The sequence below is a fragment of the Scyliorhinus torazame genome, chromosome 17, assembly GCF_047496885.1.
Source record: "Scyliorhinus torazame isolate Kashiwa2021f chromosome 17, sScyTor2.1, whole genome shotgun sequence".
NCBI lineage: Eukaryota > Metazoa > Chordata > Chondrichthyes > Carcharhiniformes > Scyliorhinidae > Scyliorhinus > Scyliorhinus torazame.
In genome coordinates this window covers 92,867,629-92,886,651 of record NC_092723.1, presented here as the reverse complement: position 1 = coordinate 92,886,651, position 19,023 = coordinate 92,867,629, and the positions used below count along the sequence as shown (strand labels likewise).

At 50.7% G+C, this 19,023-nt stretch overlaps 1 protein-coding gene across 4 annotated transcripts in view; it reads left to right on the top strand.

Moving 5' to 3' along the window:
• Positions 1-19,023, top strand: part of ift70 (intraflagellar transport 70) — a 354,021-nt gene that overhangs the window by 205,897 nt on the left and 129,101 nt on the right. For all 4 annotated transcript variants that reach the window (XM_072480753.1, XM_072480751.1, XM_072480750.1 and 1 more), the window contains one exon: positions 7,346-7,411. In XM_072480753.1, coding sequence (XP_072336854.1) covers positions 7,346-7,411 — 66 coding nt within the window. The remainder of the gene's footprint in view (positions 1-7,345; positions 7,412-19,023) is intronic.

Below are 19,023 nucleotides of genomic sequence, written 5' to 3'. Positions count from 1 at the left end.
TGGGGACGCAAAGGCCAAAACATCGGCCTCTCTCGCCTCCTGCACTCCCGGCTCATCTGCAACCCCGAATATAGCCAACCCCCAATTTGGTTCGACCCGGACCCGCACCACCTTTGAAATCACTTTTTGCCACACCCACCCAGAACCCGTGCAGTACCGGACATGACCAAAACATGTGGGTGTGGTTCGCAGGGCTTCTCGCGCACCTCCCGCACCTATCCTCCACCCCAAAAAACCTGCTCAATCTAGCTCCCGTCATATGCGCCCTGTGTAGTACCTTGAATTGGATCAGGCTGAGCCTGGCACACGAGGACGAGGAATTTACCCTACTTGGGGCATCTGCCCACAGCCCCTCCTCAATCTCTTCCCCCAGCTCCTCCTCCCATTTTCCTTTCAGTTCCTCTATCATCGTCTACCCCTCATCTCTCATTTCCCTGTATATGTCGGACACCTTACCATCACCCACCCATGCCCCCGAAATCACTCTGTCCTGGATCCCTTGCGCCGGGAGCTGTGGAAATTCCCTCATCTGTTGCCTCACAAATGCCCTCACTTGCATATAACGAAATGCATTCCCAGGTGGCAACCCGTATTTTTCTGTCAGTGCTCCCAGACTCGCGAACGTCCCGTCCAAGAACAAGTCCTTCAGTTTCGCAATTCCTGCCCGCTGCCAAGATTGAAATCCACCGTCTATCCTTCCCGGGACGAACCTATGGTTGTTTCTTATCGGGGACCACACTGAGGCCCCCGTCACTCCCCTATGTCGTCTCCACTGCCCCCAAATCTTCAGAGTCGCCACCACCACTGGGTTTGTGGTGTACCTTTTCGGGGAGAACGGCAGCGGCGCCGTTGCCAGTGCTTTTAAGCTAGTTCCCCTACAGGACGCCATCTCCAGCCTTTTCCACGCCGCTCCTCCTTCTTCCGTCATCCACTTACATACCATAGACACGTTAGCGGCCCAATAATAATCACTCAGACTCGGCAGTGCCAATCCCCCTCTATCTCTACTGCGCTGCTGGAACCCCCTCTTTACCCTTGGAGTCTTTCCGGCCCACACAAAGCTCATGATGCTCCTGTCCACCTTCTTAAAAATGGTCTTTGTAATCAGTATGGGGAGGCACTGAAACACAAAAAGAAACCTTGGGAGGACCACCATTTTAACCGCCTGCACCCTGCCCGCCAATGACAGGGGCACCATATCCCACCTCTTAAAGTCCTCCTCCATCTGCACTACCAGTCGTGTCAAGTTAAGTTTATGCAAGGTTCCCCAGTCCCTGGCCACCTGGATCCCTAAATACCGGAAATCTCTTGTTACCCTCCTCAGCGGCAGCTCGTCTATTCCCCTGCCCTGTTCCCCGGGGTGCATCACAAACAGTTCACTCTTCCCCATATTCAGTTTGTATCCCGAAAACTCTCCAAACTCCCTGAGTGTCTGCATTATCTCAGGCATCCCCTCCACTGGGTCCGCGACATATAACAGCAGATCATCCGCGTATAATGACACCCGATGTTCTTCTCCTCCTCTAAGTACCCCTCTCCACTTCCTAGAGCCCCTCAGCGCTATGGCCAATGGCTCAATTGCCAACGCAAACAGGGGACAGGGGGGCACCCCTGTCTTGTGCCCCTATATAGTCGGATGTAGTCGGATCGTTGCCTGTTCGTAATCACACTTGCCACCGGGGCCCCGTATAGGAGCCGAACCCATCTAATGAACCCCTCTCCAAATCCAAATCTCTTCAGTACCTCCCACAGGTAGTCCCACTCCACTCTATCAAATGCCTTCTCTGCATCCATAGCCACCACTATCTCCGCCTCCCCCTCCGGTGGGGGCATCATCATCACCCCCAACAACCTCCGTATATTGGTATTCAATTGCCTCCCTTTAACAAATCCTGTTTGGTCACCATGCACCACCCCAGGGACACAGTCCTCTATCCTTGTCACCATCACTTTGGCCAATAACTTGGCATCTACGTTCAGGAGGGAGATAGGCCTATATGACCCGCACTGCAGCGGGTCTTTGTCTCTTTTCAGGATCAGCGATATTGTCGCCTCCGACATCGTCGGGGGTAGTGTCCCCCTTTCCTTAGCCTCATTGAAGGTTTTCGTCAGGAGTGGGGCCAGCAGGTCCACATATTTCCTATAAAATTCCACCGGGAACCCATCTGGTCCCGGGGCCTTCCCTGCCTGTATGTTCCCGATTCCTTTTACCACCTCCTCTACCTCAATCTGAGCTCCCAGTCCTGTCCTCTCCTGCTCCTCCACCTTCGGGAACTCCAACTGGTCTAGGAAATGCATCATTCCCTCTTTCCTTTCCGTGGGTTGGGCCTTTATACAGCCTCTCGTAGAATACCTTAAATACCCCGTTCACCCTCTCCACTCTGTTCCATCCTTCCCTCCTCGTCTCTAACTCCTCCGATCTCTCTCGCCGCCCCCCTCTTCCTAAGTTATTGGGCCAGCAGTCGGCTCGCCTTCTCTCCGTATTCATACTGTACTCCTGTGCCTTCCTCCACTGCGTCTCCGCCTTACCCGTGGTCAACAAGTCAAAGTCCGTGTGTAGTCTCCGTCTTTCCCTGTATAGCCCTTCGTCCGGAGCCTCCGCATATTGCCTATCCACCCTCAGAATCTCCCCAATCAGTCTCACCCTTTCTTTACCCTCTTGTTTCCCCTTATGGGCCCTTATGGAGATCAGCTCCCCTCTCACCACTGCCTTCAGCGCCTCCCAGACTACTCCCACCTGGACCTCTCCGTCATCATTGACCTCTAGGTATCTTTCAGTACATTCCCTCACCCTTCCACATACCCCCTCGTCCGCCAACAGTCCCATGTCCAATCTCCAAAGTGCGCGTTGCTCCTTTTCCTCACCTAGTTCCAGATCTACCCAATGAGGGGCATGATCTGAAATGGCTATAGCCGAGTACTCCGCTCCTGCCACCTTCGGGATCAGCGCCCTTCCCAGGACAAAGAAATCTATCCGGGAGTACACTCTATGGACGTGGGAGAAGAAGGAAAACTCTTTACTCCTTGGTCTAGTAAATCTCCAGGGATCCACTCCTCCCATCTGCTCCATAAAGCCCTTAAGCACCTTGGCCGCTACCGGCCTCCTCCCGGTCCTAGATCTGGACCAGTCCAGCCCTGGGTCCAGCACCGTGTTGAAGTGTCGCCCCCCCCCCCCATTACCAACTTTCCCATCTCCAGGTCCGGCATGCGCCCCAACATACGCTTCATAAAGTTCGCATCATCCCAGTTCGGGGCATATACGTTCACCAGCACCACCGCTTCACCTTGTAATCTGCCACTCACCATCACGTACCTACCCCCACTGTCCACCACTATGGTCTTCGCCTCAAACGATACCCGTTTCCCCACCAGTATTGCCACCCCTCTATTTTTCGCATCCAAGCCCGAGTGGAATACCTGTCCCACCCATCCTTTTCTTAATCTGACCTGATCCGCCAGTTTCAGGTGCGTCTCCTGAAGCATAACCACGTCTGCCTTTAGCTTCTTTAGGTGCGCAAATACCCTTGCCCTCTTAATCGGCCCATTCAACCCTCTCACGTTCCACGTGATCAACCGGTTTGGGGGGCTCTTTTACCCCCCCCCCCCTCGTCGACTAGCCATCCCCTTTTTTAAACCAGCTCCTCACCCGGTTCCCACGCAACCGCTTGTCCCCCAGACGGCACCCTCCTGTCCCGACCATCCCATCCCGTAACAGCTCCCCCTTCCCCTTAGCAGCAGCAACCCAGTTAATCCTCCCCCCCCCCCCCCCCCCCCCCGCTAGATCCCACTCTAGCTTGATTGCACCCGCCATATTGCTTCCCGGAGTCAGCAAACTCTGGCTGACCTCGGCTTCCCCCATTTATCCTTAGCCTCCCTGCGTGTGAGGCCCCCTCGTTCCTGCGCCCCCTTTTCCCGCCAGTTTCCATATCGCGGGAACAGAGCCCGTGCTTCCCTCTCGGCGCCGCCCCTAATGGTGCAGCTCCCTCTCTCCTTCCCCATCCCCTTCCCCACCGGCGCCCACATTTCTTCGTGTGTGTCCCCCTTCGAGGGGAAAAAATTCCCCCATCTGATTTACAATTTCTTGCCACCACCTCACTACTTCATTCCAAACATCCTTTCCCAAATCTAGTCCAACTTCTCCTCTTGAATGAATGTCCATGCCTCCTCTGCCGTCTCGAAGTAGTGGTGTTTGCCCTGGTGTGTAACCCACAGTCTTGCCGGCTGCAACATTCCGAATTTCATTTTCTTCCTGTGGAGCACCGCCTTGGCCCAATTGAAACTCGCCCTCCTTCTCGCCACCTCCAACCTCCAATCTTGGTAGACGCGGATCACCGCGTTCTCCCATCTGCTGCTCCGTGTCGTCTTAGCCCATCTCAGGACCATCTCCCTGTCCTTGTAGCGGTGGAATCTCACCACTATTGCTCGCGGTATTTCCCCTGCCTTTGGTCTTCTCATGAGGACCCGGTACGCTCCCTCCACTTCCAGGGGGCCCGTCGGGGCCTCAGCTCCCATTAAGGTATGGAGCATCACGCTCACGTACGCCCCAACGTCCGCTCCATCTGCCCCTTCGGGAAGACCCCAAATCCTTAAGTTCTTCCTCCTCGAGCTATTTTCCAGGGCTTCCAATCTCTCCATACACCTCTTGTGCAGCGCCTCGTGCGTCTCCGTCTTCACCACCAAGCCCTGTATCTCGTCCTCATTTTCGGCAGCCTTTGCCTTCACTCCACGGAGCTCCATCTCTTGGGTCTTTTGCGCCTCCTTCAGCCCCTCAATCGCCTGCAGCATCGGCGCCAGCACCTCCTTCTTGAGCTCCTCCACACATCGCCGGAGGAACTCCACAATCTGGCCACTACTATCACTTCTTTCCATCCGCACCCTTCATATGTCGCCTCACACTGGGTTTAGCCTTTGAAAATTTCCGTTGGGGCTCCCGATAAGAGCCCAAAAGTCCATTGAAACGGGAGGTGCCAAAACGTGCGACTTAGCTGGTCATCGCCGCACCCGGAAGTCCGTTGAAATGATCTTGAATCCACAAAGAAAGTAGACAGTCTTGCCAGAGAAAACCCTCTTGAGCTTAGAAGAAAGAAGCATCATAGCAAAGCTTGAACTCGTGAAAGACTTTTAGAACATAGAACAATACAGCTCAGTACAGGCGCTTCGGCCCACGATGTTGCACCGAAACAAAAGCCATCTAACCTACACTATGCCATTATCATCCATATGTTTATCCAATAAACTTTTAAATGCCCTCAATGTTGGCGAGTTCACGACTGTAGCAGGTAGGGCATTCCACGGCCTCACTACTCTTTGCGTAAAGAACCTACCTCTGACCTCTTGTCCTATATCTATTACCCCTCAGTTTAAAGTTATGTCCCCTCGTGCCAGCCATATCCATCCGCGGGAGAAGGCTCTCACTGTCCACCCTATCCAACCCCCTGATCATTTTGTATGCCTCTATTAAGTCTCCTCTTAACCTTCTTCTCTCCAACGAAAACAACCTCAAGTCCATCAGCCTTTCCTCATAAGATTTTCCCTCCATACCAGGCAACATCCTGGTAAATCTCCTCTGCACCCGCTCCAAAGCCTCCACGTCCTTCCTATAATGCGGTGACCAGAACTGTACGCAATACTCCAAATGCGGCCGTACCAGAGTTCTGTACAGCTGCAACATGACCTCCTGATTCCGGAACTCAATCCCTCTACCAATAAAGGCCAACACTCCATAGGCCTTCTTCACAACCCTATCAACCTGGGTGGCAACTTTCAGGGATCTATGTACATGGACACCTAGATCCCTCTGCTCATTCACACTTTCAAGAACTTTTCCATTAGCCAAATATTCCACATTCCTGTTTTTCCTTCCAAAGTGAATCACCTCACACTTCTCTACATTAAACTCCATTTGCCACCTCTCAGCCCAGCACTGCAGCTTATCTATATCCCTCTGTAACCTGCTACTTCCTTCCACACTATCGACAACACCACCGACTTTAGTATCGTCTGCAAATTTACTCACCCACCCTTCTGCGCCTTCCTCTAGGTCATTGATAAAAATGACAAACAGCAACGGCCCCAGAACAGATCCTTGTGGTACTCCACTTGTAACTGAACTCCATTCTGAACATTTCCCATCAACCACCACCCTCTGTCTTCTTTCAGCTAGCCAATTTCTGATCCACATCTCTAAATCACCCTCAATCCCCAGCCTCCGTATTTTCTGCAATAGCCTACCGTGGGGAACCTTATCAAATGCTTTGCTGAAATCCATATACACCACATCAACTGCTCTACCCTCGTCTACCTGTTCAGTCACCTTCTCAAAGAACTCAATAAGGTTTGTGAGGCATGACCTACCCTTCACAAAGCCATGCTGACTATCCCTGATCATATTATTCCTATCTAGATGATTATAAATCTTGTCTCTTATAATCCCCTCCAAGACTTTACCCACTACAGACGTGAGGCTCACCGGTCTATAGTTGCCGGGGTTGTCTCTGCTCCCCTTTTTGAACAAAGGGACCACATTTGCTATCCTCCAGTCCTCTGGCACTATTCCTGTATCCAATGATGACATAAAAATCAAAGCCAATGGTCCAGCAATCTCTTCCCTGGCCTCCCAGAGAATCCTAGGATAAATCCCATCAGGTCCCGGGGACTTATCTATTTTCAGCCTGTCCAGAATTGCCAACACCTCTTCCCTACGTACCTCAATGCCATCTAATCTATTTACCTGGAGCTCAGCATTCTCCTCCACAACATTATCTTTTTCCTGAGTGAATACTGACGAAAAATATTCATTTAGTATCTCGCCTATCTCTTCAGACTCTACACACAACTTCCCATCCCTGTCCTTGACTGGTGCTACTCTGTCCCTAGTCATTCGCTTATTCCTGACATACCTATAGAAAGCTTTTGGGTTTTCCTTGATCCTTCCTGCCAAATACTTCTCATGTCCCCTCCTTGCTCGTCTTAGCTCTCTCTTTAGATCCTTCCTCGCTACCTTGTAACTATCAAGCGCCCCAACTGAAACTTCACACCTCATCTTCACATAGGCCTCCTTCTTCCTCTTAACAAGAGATTCCACTTCTTTGGTAAACCACGGTTCCCTCGCTCGGCACCTTCCTCCCTGCCTGACCGGTACATACTTATCAAGAACACGCAGTAGCTGATCCTTGAACAAGCTCCACTTATCCAGTGTGTCCAACACTTGCAGCCTACTTGTGGGATACTGAAGAACCAGTCTAAAATTGCATTTTCAATGTTTAGATTGTAGATCACAAATTTTGAGCAATGTTTGAATGCTAAATTGAGAAAATTGTTAAATTATTTTGCTTTACTTTTTCAGTATTTTGACTTGGCTGCTGATGTTTTGGCAGAAAATGCTCATCTTACATACAAGTTCCTCACACCGGTAAGAAATTGGAATGGTTTGACTTGTTCATATGTAATTTACAAAGACACATTTTTGTTGAGGTAGTTTCTGGCAGAACAGAAATCCGTAGACTGCAGGAATACATTAATGGATTGGTCAAGTGGGCAGCAAATTGGCAAATGGACCTGGTGGTCTGGTACATCGAGCTTTGGCTCTCGAACCACCTTGAAATTATTGTGGTGTTATCTGCGCAGCCTGGTGCGGAGTCCGAGGAACTGCAGTGATGCCTGTTGTACGATAGGCCAAAAGACCTTGAAGTCATGGATGAACTGCAGTTTACCAGGTGCATGTCCCTTCTATCCTATCGTGAGAGGTGCCAATCTAATTAGTCACCGGTGTGGCCTTCTAACCTCGTGGGAGGGCGTGATTCTAACGAGCCGCCTTCATGATGAATATTCATCTTATTCAAATACTCTTCCTAACATGGTGCAGAGGGAAATACGCACTGCCATTGAAGTCTAGAGTGGACTGTTTTTAGTTTTAAAAAAATATTTTTATTGGTGTTTTCCAGTTTTTATAGAGTAATAGCTAATATATCTAATATTTACAAACAGGTTTGTGTCTTATTTACAATGGTTTTACATGAGGTCCGCCCTCCCCTTCTGTCACTGGTAGTTTAGTTCCCCTCTTAGTGTTGCTGTCTGCCCTGGACTCCGCTTCTTTCTTCTGGCGCTTTCAGTTCTCATTGTTGGGGAACCTGCGTGGCCCTTCCCCTCCTCCCCTTGTCCCCCGTGCTTTGTTTTGTGCTTCCCTTGCGTTCACACTTCCCTCCTCTTTCCCCCCCCCCCCCTTCTCTTGTGAGTGCCTTTCCTTGTCTTCCTCCCTCTCTCTCTCTCTCTCTCTCTCTTCTCCCCCCCCCCCACCCCCACCCCCTCTATTCCCAGTCGCTAGGAAATTCCCCCAGGTCTGCCAGTCAGTCTGCAAGCTGCAGGTGGTGCTGCTGACCACCAGCTGAGGAGGCTTTTCTGGCGTGCGATTAGGGATGCAAAAGCCGAGGCATCGGCCCTCTTCCCCATATGAAGATCTCGCTGGTCTGATACCCCGAAGACTGCCACTCTCGGACATGACTCCACCCTCACCCCCACAACCTTGGACATTGCCTCAAAGAAGGCTGTCCTGAACCCGACCAGTCTGGGGCAGGCCCAGAACATGTGGGCGTGATTGGCCGGGTCTCCCTGGCACCGTTCACATTTGTCCTCCACCTCCGGGAAGAACCCTCCCATCTGAGATTTGATAAAGTAATTCAAAATCACAGAACGCATAGACAAGAAAACATAAAAAATAGGAGCAGGAGAAGACCATTCAGCCCCTCGAGCTTGCTTCTCCATTCAATATGATCATGGCTGATCCTCAATCTCGACACCATACTCCTGTGCTCTCCACACGCACCTTGACACCTTTAGAGTCTAGAAATCTATTTATTTCCTCCTCAAGTATATTCAGTGACATGGCCTCCACAGCCTTCTGCAATAGAGAATTCCACAGATTCGCCTCTGAGTGAAGAAGATTCTCATCTCAGTCCTAAATGGCCAGCCCTGTATAGAACATAGAACATAGAACGATACAGCGCAGTACAGGCCCTTCGGCCCACGATGTTGCACCGAAACAAAAGCCATCTAACCTACACTATGCCATTATCATCCATATGCTTATCCAATAAACTTTTAAATGCCCTCAATGTTGGCGAGTTCACTACTGTTGCAGGTAGGGCATTCCACGGCCTCACCACTCTTTGCGTAAAGAACCTACCTCTGACCTATGTCCTATATCTATTACCCCTCAGTTTAAAGCTATGTCCCTCGTGCCAGCCATTTCCATCCGTGGGAGAAGGCTCTCACTGTCCACCCTATCCAACCCCCTGATCATTTTGTATGCCTCTATTAAGTCTCCTCTTAACCTTCTTCTCTCTTAACGAAAACAACCTCAAGTCCATCAGCCTTTCCTCATAAGATTTTCCCTCCATACCAGGCAACTGAGGGATTGAATTTAAGAGCCGTGAGGTGATGATGCAGCTGTACAAAACTTTGGTAAGGCCACATTTGGAGTACTGTGTACAGTTCTGGTCGCCTCATTTTAGGAAGGATGTGGAAGCTCTGGAAAAGGTGCAAAGAAGATTTACCAGGATGTTGCCTGGAATGGAGAGTAGGTCTTACGAGGAAAGGTTGAGGGTGCTAGGCCTTTTCTCATTAGAGCGGAGAAGGATGAGGGGCGACTTGATAGAGGTTTATAAGATGATCAGGGGAATAGATAGAGTAGACAGTCAGAGACTTTTTCCCCGGGTGGAACACACCATTACAAGGGGACATAAATTTAAGGTGAAAGGTGGAAGATATAGGAGGGATATCAGAGGTAGGTTCTTTACCCAGAGAGTAGTGGGGGCATGGAATGCACTGCCTGTGGAAGTAGTTGAGTCGGAAACATTAGGGACCTTCAAGCAGCTATTGGATAGGCACATGGATGACGGTAAAATGATATAGTGTAGATTTATTTGTTCTGAAGGGCAGCACGGTAGCATTGTGCATAGCACAATTGCTTCACAGCTCCATGGTCCCAGGTTCGAATCCGGATTGGGTCATTGTCTGTGCGGAGTCTGCACGTCCTCCCCGTGTCTGCGTGGGTTTCCTCCGGGTGCTCCGGTTTCCTCCCACAGTCCAAAGATGTGCGGGTTAGGTGAATTGGCCAATGATAAATTGCCCTTAATGTCCAAATTGCCCTTGGTGTTGGGTGGAGGTGTTGAGTTTGGGTAGGGTGCTCTTTCCAAGAGCCGGTGCAAACTCAAAGGGCCGAATGGCCTCCTTCTGCACTGTAAATTCAATGATAATCTATGATTAATCTAGGACAAAGGTTCGGCACAACATCGTGGGCCGAAGGGCCTGTTCTGTGCTGTATTTTCTATGTTCTATGTTCTATCCTGGTAAATCTCCTCTGCACCCGCTCCAAAGCCTCCACGTCCTTCCTATAATTCGGTGACCAGAACTGTACGCAATACTCCAAATGCGGCCGTACCAGAGTTTTGTACAGCTGCAACATGACCTCATGACTCCGGAACTCAATCCCTCTACCAATAAAGGCCAACACTCCATAGGCCTTCTTCACAACCCTATCAACCTGGGTGGCAACTTTCAGGGATCTATGTACATGGACACCTAGGTCCCTCTGCTCATCCACACTTCCAAGAACTTTACCATTAACCAAATATTCCGCATTCCTGTTATTCCTTCCAAAGTGAATCACCTCACACTTCTCTACATTAAACTCCATTTGCCACCTCTCAGCCCAGCTTATCTATGTCCCTCTGTCCCTCTATGTCCCTTCCACACTGTCGACAACACCACCGACTTTAGTGTCGTCTGCAAATTTACTCACCCACCCTTCTGCACCTTCCTCTAGGTCATTGATAAAAATGACAAACCGCAACGGCCCCAGAACAGATCCTTGTGGTATGCCACTTGTAACTGAACTCCATTCTGAACATTTCCCATCAACCACCACCCTCTGTCTTCTTTCAGCTAGCCAATTTCTGATCCACATCTCTAGATCACCCTCAATCCCCAGCCTCCGTATTTTCTGCAATAGCCTACCGTGGGGAACCTTATCAAACGCTTTACTGAAATCCATATACACCACATCAACTGCTCTACCCTCGTCTACCTGTTCAGTCACCTTCTCCAAGAACTCGATAAGGTTTGTGAGGCATGACCTACCCTTCCCAAAGCCGTGCTGACTATCCCTGATCATATTATTCCTATCTAGATGATTATAAATCTTGTCTCTTATAATCCCCTCCAAGACTTTACCCACAACAGACGTGAGGCTCACCGGTCTATAGTTGCCGGGGTTGTCTCTACTCCCCTTCTTGAACAAAGGGACCACATTTGCTATCCTCCAGTCCTCTGGCACTATTCCTGTAGCCAATGATGACATAAAAATCAAAGCCAAAGGTCCAGCAATCTCTTCCCTGGCCTCCCAGAGAATCCTAGGATAAATCCCATCAGGCCCTGGGGACTTATCTATTTTCAGCCTGTCCAGAATTGCCAACACCTCTTCCCTACGTACCTCAATGCCATCTATTCTAATAGCCTGGGTCTCAGCATTCTCCTCCACAACATTATCTTTTTCCTGAGTGAATACTGACGAAAAATATTCATTTAGTATCTCGCCTATCTCTTCAGACTCCACACACAACTTCCCATCCCTGTCCTTGACTGGCCCTACTCTTACTCTAGTCATTCGCTTATTCCTGACATACCTATAGAAGGCTTTTGGGTTTTCCTTGATCCTACCTGCCAAATACTTCTCATGTCCCCTCCTTGCTCGTCTTAGCTCTCTTTTTAGATCCTTCCTCGCTACCTTGTAACTATCCATCGCCCCAACTGAAACTTCACACCTCACCTTCACATAGGCCTCCTTCTTCCTCTTAACAAGAGATTCCACTTCTTTGGTAAACCACGGTTCCCTCGCTCTACGCCTTCCTCCCTGCCTGACCGGTACGTACTTATCAAGAACACGCAGTAGCTGTTCCTTGAACAAGCTCCACTTATCCAGTGTGCCCAACACTTGCAGCCTACTTCTCCAACCTATCCCCCCCCAAGTCACGTCTGAGACTGTGGTCGCTTGTTCTAGACCCCGCCCCCCAAGTCAGAAGAAACAACACCTCTGCATCCAGTTTGACCTGTCCAGTCAGAATTTTAAACGTTTCAATGCGATCCCCTCTAATTCTTTAAATCCCTGTGAATTCTGGCCCAGTGAGCCCAATCTTTCCTTGTACAACAATCCTGCCATCCCAGTAATCAGTCTGGTGAACCCACGCTGGACTCCCCCAATGGCAAGTATATCCTTTCTTAGATAAGGAGACCAAACTCCAGGGGTGGTGTCACCAAGGCCCTGTACAGCTGTAGCAAGACATCTGAGCTCCTGCACTCAAGCCCTCTTTGGAAATCTGAACAGAGCTGATACTGTTAAAGCTGTTCCCGTGCTTGAAACAATCAATTTTCAACCATCCGAAGACAGAACGCTGTCCATCCATCAAATCCAGAAGATGCAGCAGAACATTTCTTTTGGAATATCTCCAGCACTGTTGCTGCTACACAGTCCAGGTCCCATGGGGGTGACAACTTCTCAAATTTTTTAAATCCTGAGGGATATTGACAGGGTGAGTTTTATTTATATATATATATATATATATATATGGGTTATTATGTAGTTTTGTGCAATGTCGCTTTACGAATCTGACTTACATGACATCATCGGTTACATTGCGTGATTTTAGGGGGTCTAGTGCCAAACCTTGTACAGTGAAAACCTATTCAATAAACCTCTGTTTATCAAACCTACGTGCTTTTGAAAGCCTATTTCTTTTGTACTATTAGTCTAGGGATAGAACAGTTTATAAAATTGAAAGTGGTGATGAGGAACGGATCAGAAGAAAGAAGAAAAATGTTCTTTTTCCAAAAAATCGTTGGAGTGGAGCAGCTTCAACAGATCAATCGATCAGCTGATTTTAAAAAGAAAATCTTTTTATTGGCATTTTCAAAATTATATGAGTTGACGATCTTTTTCATTTATTGTACAGTACAAAAATGCTTCTTAGGTTTCTTTATTTACAGTCTGTTGCCTGTACAGCTTACAATCCTACCTAAACCCCCACCCCGATGTCCTCCCTTTTTAAAAATAAATGTTTTAAAATACAGTTTTGTACAAGTTATGGATACAGGTATGTACCTTGCCAAGCAAAATACATAGGCTCTAGGAAATATACCCGGACGGGAGGGGTCTTTCCTCCCCTCTCTTCTATTCTTTTTTACCGTTTTTACCAATCATCTAACTAGGCCATTGCTCGTTCCCCCTTCCCGTTTTTGTTCACGTTCTCATGCCGTTCTGTGTTTGCTGCCACTGTTGCCGTCCCCTGTGCTCCCCCCCGCCCCCCATTTTTGTTCTCTTATCTGTTACCCCTTCTAGCTCCCCTTTTTTGTTCCTCCCCGCACCCCCCCCCCCCCCCCTCACTGCTGCCCCCCATTCTTTCTTGCTGGGTTTTGCTACCTCACTTTGCAATTCCTCCTCATCTCTGTTTTAAAGGATCGTCCCTTTAATCTGAGATGGTGTTCTCTGGTTCTAGTTTTTCCGACAAGTGGAAACATCCTCTCCACGTCCACTCTATCCAGGTCTCGCAGTGTCTTGTACGTTTCAATAAGATCCCCTCTCATCCTTCTAAACTCCAACGAGTACAGACCCAGAGTCCTCAAACGTTCCTCATATGACAAGTTGTTCATTCCAGGGATCATTCTTGTGAACCTCCTCTGAACCCTTTCCAAGGCCAGCACATCCTTCCTTAGGTATGGGGCCCAAAACTGCTCACAATACTCCAAATGGGGTCTGACCAGAGCCTTGTACAGCCTCAGAAGTACATCCCTGGTCTTGTATTCTCGCCCTCTTGACATGAATGCTAACATTGCATTTGCCTTCTTAACTGCCGACTGAACCTGCACATTAACCTTAAGAGAATCGTGAACAAGGACTCCCAAGTCCCTTTGTGCTTCTGATTTCCGAAGCATTTCCCCATTTAGAAAATAGTCTATGCCTAAATTCCTCCTTCCAAAGTGCATCACCTCACACTTTTCCACATTGTATTTCATTTGCCACTTCATTGCCCACTGGACTGCCGGAGTGTTTCTTGGGCGGGGATGGGAGTGCAGCCTTGGCGAGGGCCCGGAGAGAGGTCCCCTTGCAGGAGGCCTCCTCCGGGCGCACCCACTCAGCTTCTGGCTCCTTTGTCCATCCTATCACTCTTTCCGCTGTCGCTGCCCAGTGGTAGAAATGTAGGTTTGGGAGGGCTAGCCCTCCCATTCTTCCCCCCCCCCCACTCCCCACCACCCATACAAATGCCATGATTAACTTGCCCAGTGAGTGAAAAAAGGCCTTGGGGATATAGATTGGGATGGATCATAGAAGCATAGAATTTCAGTGCCGAAGGAGGCCATTTGGCCCATCGAGTCTGCACCGGCCCTTGAAAAGAGCGCCTTACTCCAGCCCACACCTCCACCCTACCCACTTAAACTTTTTTACACACTAAGGGTGATTTAGCATGGCCAATCCACCTAACCTGCCCGTCTTTTGGGACTTGCGGGAGGAAACCGAAGCACCCGGAGGAAACTCATGCAGACACAGGGAGAATGTGCCGACTCCACACAAACAGTGACCCAAGCCGGGAATCGGACCTGGGACCCTGGAGCTGTGAAGCAACTGTGCTAACCACTGTGCTACCATGCTGCACTTAGTAGGAAGAGGTACCTGGGCAGTACGTTCATTTGGATCGTCTGTATTCTCCCCGCCAGGGAGAGGGAGTGTGTTTCACCTCTGCAGGTCCTTTTTGACTTCCTCTGACAGACTGGTCAGGTTCCATTTGTGGATCCCCGTCCAGTTATGAGCGATTTGGATCCTCCGGTGTCTGGCTTGTTTAAACGGCAGTTTCACCAGTGCTGCCCCTCCCCCTTGCGGGTTCACCAGGAAAATCTCACGTTTGCTCATGTTGAGTTTGTAGCCCAAGAAGGCACCGAACTCTTTCAGGAGCGCGATGATTCCTTCCATGCTGTTTTGTGGATCCGAGATGTAGAGGAGCAGGTCATCCGCGTAGAGTGAGACTCTATGCTCTCTGCCTCCTTTTTGGATCCCCCTCCAGTTCTTTGCTTCTTTGCTGTTCTGAGTGAGATCGCTAATGGTTCGATCGCCAGGGCAAACAGCAGCGGGGACAGCGGGCATCGCTGCCTGGTGCCCCTGTGCAGCTGGAAGTACTGGGAGCTGGTGTTGTTTGTCCGAATGCTTGCCATGGGAGCATTGTACAGGAGCTTCACCCATGAGGTGAATCCTTTTCCGATCCCGAACCGCTCCCACCTCTAGGAGGTACTTATACTCGACTCTGTCGAAAGCCTTCTCTGTGTCCAGGGAGACGATCACCTCAGGTGCTCTGCCCCGGATGGGGTCATGATCACGTTCAGCAGGTGCCTGATGACAAAGATCTCTACCTTTGACAAAGCCCGTTTGATCCTCTGCAACCACATCTGGTACGCAGTCTTCTAGCCTTTTGGCTAGTATCTTGGTCAATATTTTGTCGTCTACATTTAGTAGCCAGATTGGTCTGTGTGTAGGGTCTTTGTTTTTCTTTGGTATTAGCGAGATTGAAGCTTATGCTAGTGTAGGTGGCAGTGTGCCCCTTGCCAGCGAATCTGTGAACATCTCCTGCAGGTGCAGGGCCAGTGCTGTCGCAAATGGTTTTTAGAAGTCCGCCGGGAACCTGCCTGGTCCCGGCCCCTTCCCCGCCTGCATGGAGCTAATACTCTCCATGATCTCTCCCAGTTCTAGTGGTGCTCCCAGGCCCCAGTTTATGTCCTCCCCCACGACTGGCATGTCCAGTCCATCGAAGAACTGTTTCATCCCCGAGGCCTCTGTTGGGGGCTCTGAGGTGTACAGTCCCCGGTAAAAGTCCTCAAAGGTTTTTTTTTAAATAAATTTATTACCCAATTCAGTTTTTCCAATTAAGGGGCAATTTAGTATGGCCAATCCATCTAGCCTTCACATCTTTGGGTTGTGGGGGCGAAACCCACGCAAACACGGGGCGAATGTGCAAACTCCACACGGACAATGACCCAGAGCCGGGATCGAACCTGGGTCCTCGGTGCCGTGAGGCAGCAGGGCTAACCCACTGTGCCACCGTGCTGCCCTGAAGGTTTTGTTAACCTTGTCTGGGTCTGTTTCTAGCGTGCCTCTGTTCTCTCTAATCTGCACGATCTCTCTGGTGGCTGCCTGCTTTCTCATCTGGAGCTCCAACAGGTGGCTGGCTTTGTCCCCATGTCTGTATAGGGTCCCCTGTGCCTGGCGGAGTTGATGCACTGCTTTTATCGTGGAGATCAGGTCAAAGTCCATTTGTAGCTTTTTCCTTTCCGCCAATAGCTCTACGGTCAGGGCCTCGGAGTATTTACGGTCTACCTCCAGTATGGAGTCGACCAGCTGCTGCCTAGCCGCTCTCTCCTCCCTGTCTCTTCACGCTTTAAAGGTAATAATTTCCCCTCTAATCACGGCCTTTAGCGCCTCCCAGAACGTGGAGGGTGAGACCTCCCGTTTTGGTTGTTTGTCGTATGCTCCTCTATGGCCTGTGATACCCTCTCACTGAAAGCCTTGTCAGCCAGTAGGGTGGTGTCCAACCTCCATGTGAGGCGTTGGGTACTGCCGGTCTCCAACCTCACATCCATGTAATGTGGAGCGTGGTCGGAAATTAAGAGTGCAGAGTACTCTGCTTTGACCAGCCCTGGGAATGCCGATTTCCCCACCACAAAGAAGTCAATCCTAGATTGTGGACTGGGGAGAAGAAGGAGAACTCTTTCTCCCCTGGGTGGGTGAACCTCCATGGGTCCACCGCCCTCATCTGCCCCATGAAGCGACCGAGTTCCTTCGCCATATTCGAGGTCTTCCCCATTATGGGGTTCGACCTGTCTGTCCGTGGGTCCTGTACACAGTTAAAGTCCCCTCCCGTGATCAGTTGGTGCGTCGCTATGTCGAGGATTTCCACCATGGTCTTTTTAATAAATTTTGTGTCGTCCCAGTTGGGAGCGTACACGTTGGCAAGTACTACCGGTGCCCCATCCAGGGCCCCACTGACCATGACGTACCATGTCCCTGGGTCCGTAACTGTCTTCGTTGCCTTAAACATCATCCTCTCATTTAACCGAATCGCTGCCCCTGGCCCTCATCCCGCAGCAGACATGGTAAGTCTGTCCCACGCAACCCTTCCTTACCGCTGTCGGTCCTGCTCTCTCAGGTGTGTCTCTTGGAGGAAGACTATGTCGGCCCTCGTGTTTCTTAGGTGGGTGAAGACTCTGGATCTTTTCACTGAGCCGTTAAGTCCCCTGATATTCCAGGTGACTATCCTGGTTGGGGGGCAGGGGTTTCTCCATCCCCCGCTCCTGTGGGATTAACCATACTTACCTGGTGGACGCGCCCCTGCACTCCGGGATTTCCCTCTGTTCGGGGGCCGTCCAAGATGGCCGCTGTCACTGCTTTCCAGATGCGATCGGGTTCCTGCGCTCCGGGGTTTCCCTTGGTGCAGGGGGCACCCAACATGGTCGCTAACTGTCCGCCCGCCATGTGGATATGCCCCTGCACTCCAGGGTTTCCCTTTTCCAGGGGGCACCCAACACGGCCGCCAGCAGTGCGTCTGCCACGTAGGTAGGCCCCTGTACTCCAGGATCTCCCTTCGCCCAGAGACCGTTCTGGGCGGTTGTCTGCAGTGCTTTTCTGTTCCTGGCCCCTCGTTGCGGCCCTATGTAACCATATTATAAGTTTCTCTCCGTTCCTGTCCCGTTCCCCTCTCTCCCATCCCTTTTTCCCCCTTTGCTTCTCTTTTCCCCCCCCCCCCCCCCCCCCCCCGCAAGCGTGTTGGGCGACCACCACGGCCTCTATCTGCTGCATGCTCCCGGGGCCAGCTCCCCTGCTAGTGTGGTGACTCTTCACCCGGGAGTTACTGTCCTGCTGCCCTCCCACCCACTTTCTGTGGTTTCTGTCTCTTCTTTCCCCATCTTGCCCTACACTCGTTCCTCCGCCTTCCCTCTGCTGTTGCCCTCGTCTGCACGTGTAGGGCCACCCTCTTCCGCCTGCTGCGGGCACTCAGGTGGCGGCTCATAGTTCGTCAGTCGGGATGTGTTGGGGGTGGGTGGTGGGGAGGAGGGGAGAGGTTCTTTTATTCCACCCCTTGTTGGTTTGCTACTCCGCTGCCGTTCTTTGCCTGGTCACTCCCCTGTCTCCTTTTGTCGCTGCACCAGCCCGCACTCTGCGACAAACTTATCTGCTTCAGCCGGAGCCGTAAAATTGCCCTGGTATGTGACCCAGGGGTGGGTACAACATTCCGAAGTGTACACCACTTTTGTACAGCACTGCTTTCGCCCTGTTGAATTCCGCCCTGCACTTGGCCAGCTCAGCCCCAATGTCCTGATAAATTCAGTCTGTGTCCTTCCCAACTGCAGTTCCTGGAATGCTTGGCCCAGCGCAGGATTATTTCCCGGTCCTGGTACTGGCGTAATTTGGCTATGATTGCCCTTAGTTGTTCCCCAGCCTTGGGTTTTGATCGCAGCGACCGGTGAGCCCTGTTTATTTCTGGTGGGTTAGGGAAGGTCACACTTCCCACCAGGTTGCCCAGCATTGGGCCACGTAGTTCGTGGGGCCTCTGCCTTCGGTTCCTTCTGGTAGACCCACGATCTGCAGATTCTGCCTCCTTGACCGATTTTCCTGGTTCTCGACCTTCCCACTCAGGTTGTCCTGTGGCGCGACCAGTCTCTTCACCTCCTTTTCCAGTATCACATAGAACATACAGTGCAGAAGGAGGCCATTCAGCCCATCGAGTCTGCACCGACCCACCTAAGCCCGCACTTCCACCCCATCCCCATAACCCAATAACCCCTCCTAACCCCTTTTGGACACTAAGGGACAATTTATTATGGCCAATCTACCTAACCTGCACGTCTTTGGACTGTGGGAGGAAACCGGAGCACCCGGAGGAAACCCACGCACACACGGGGAGAACGTGCAGACTCCGCACAGACGGTGAT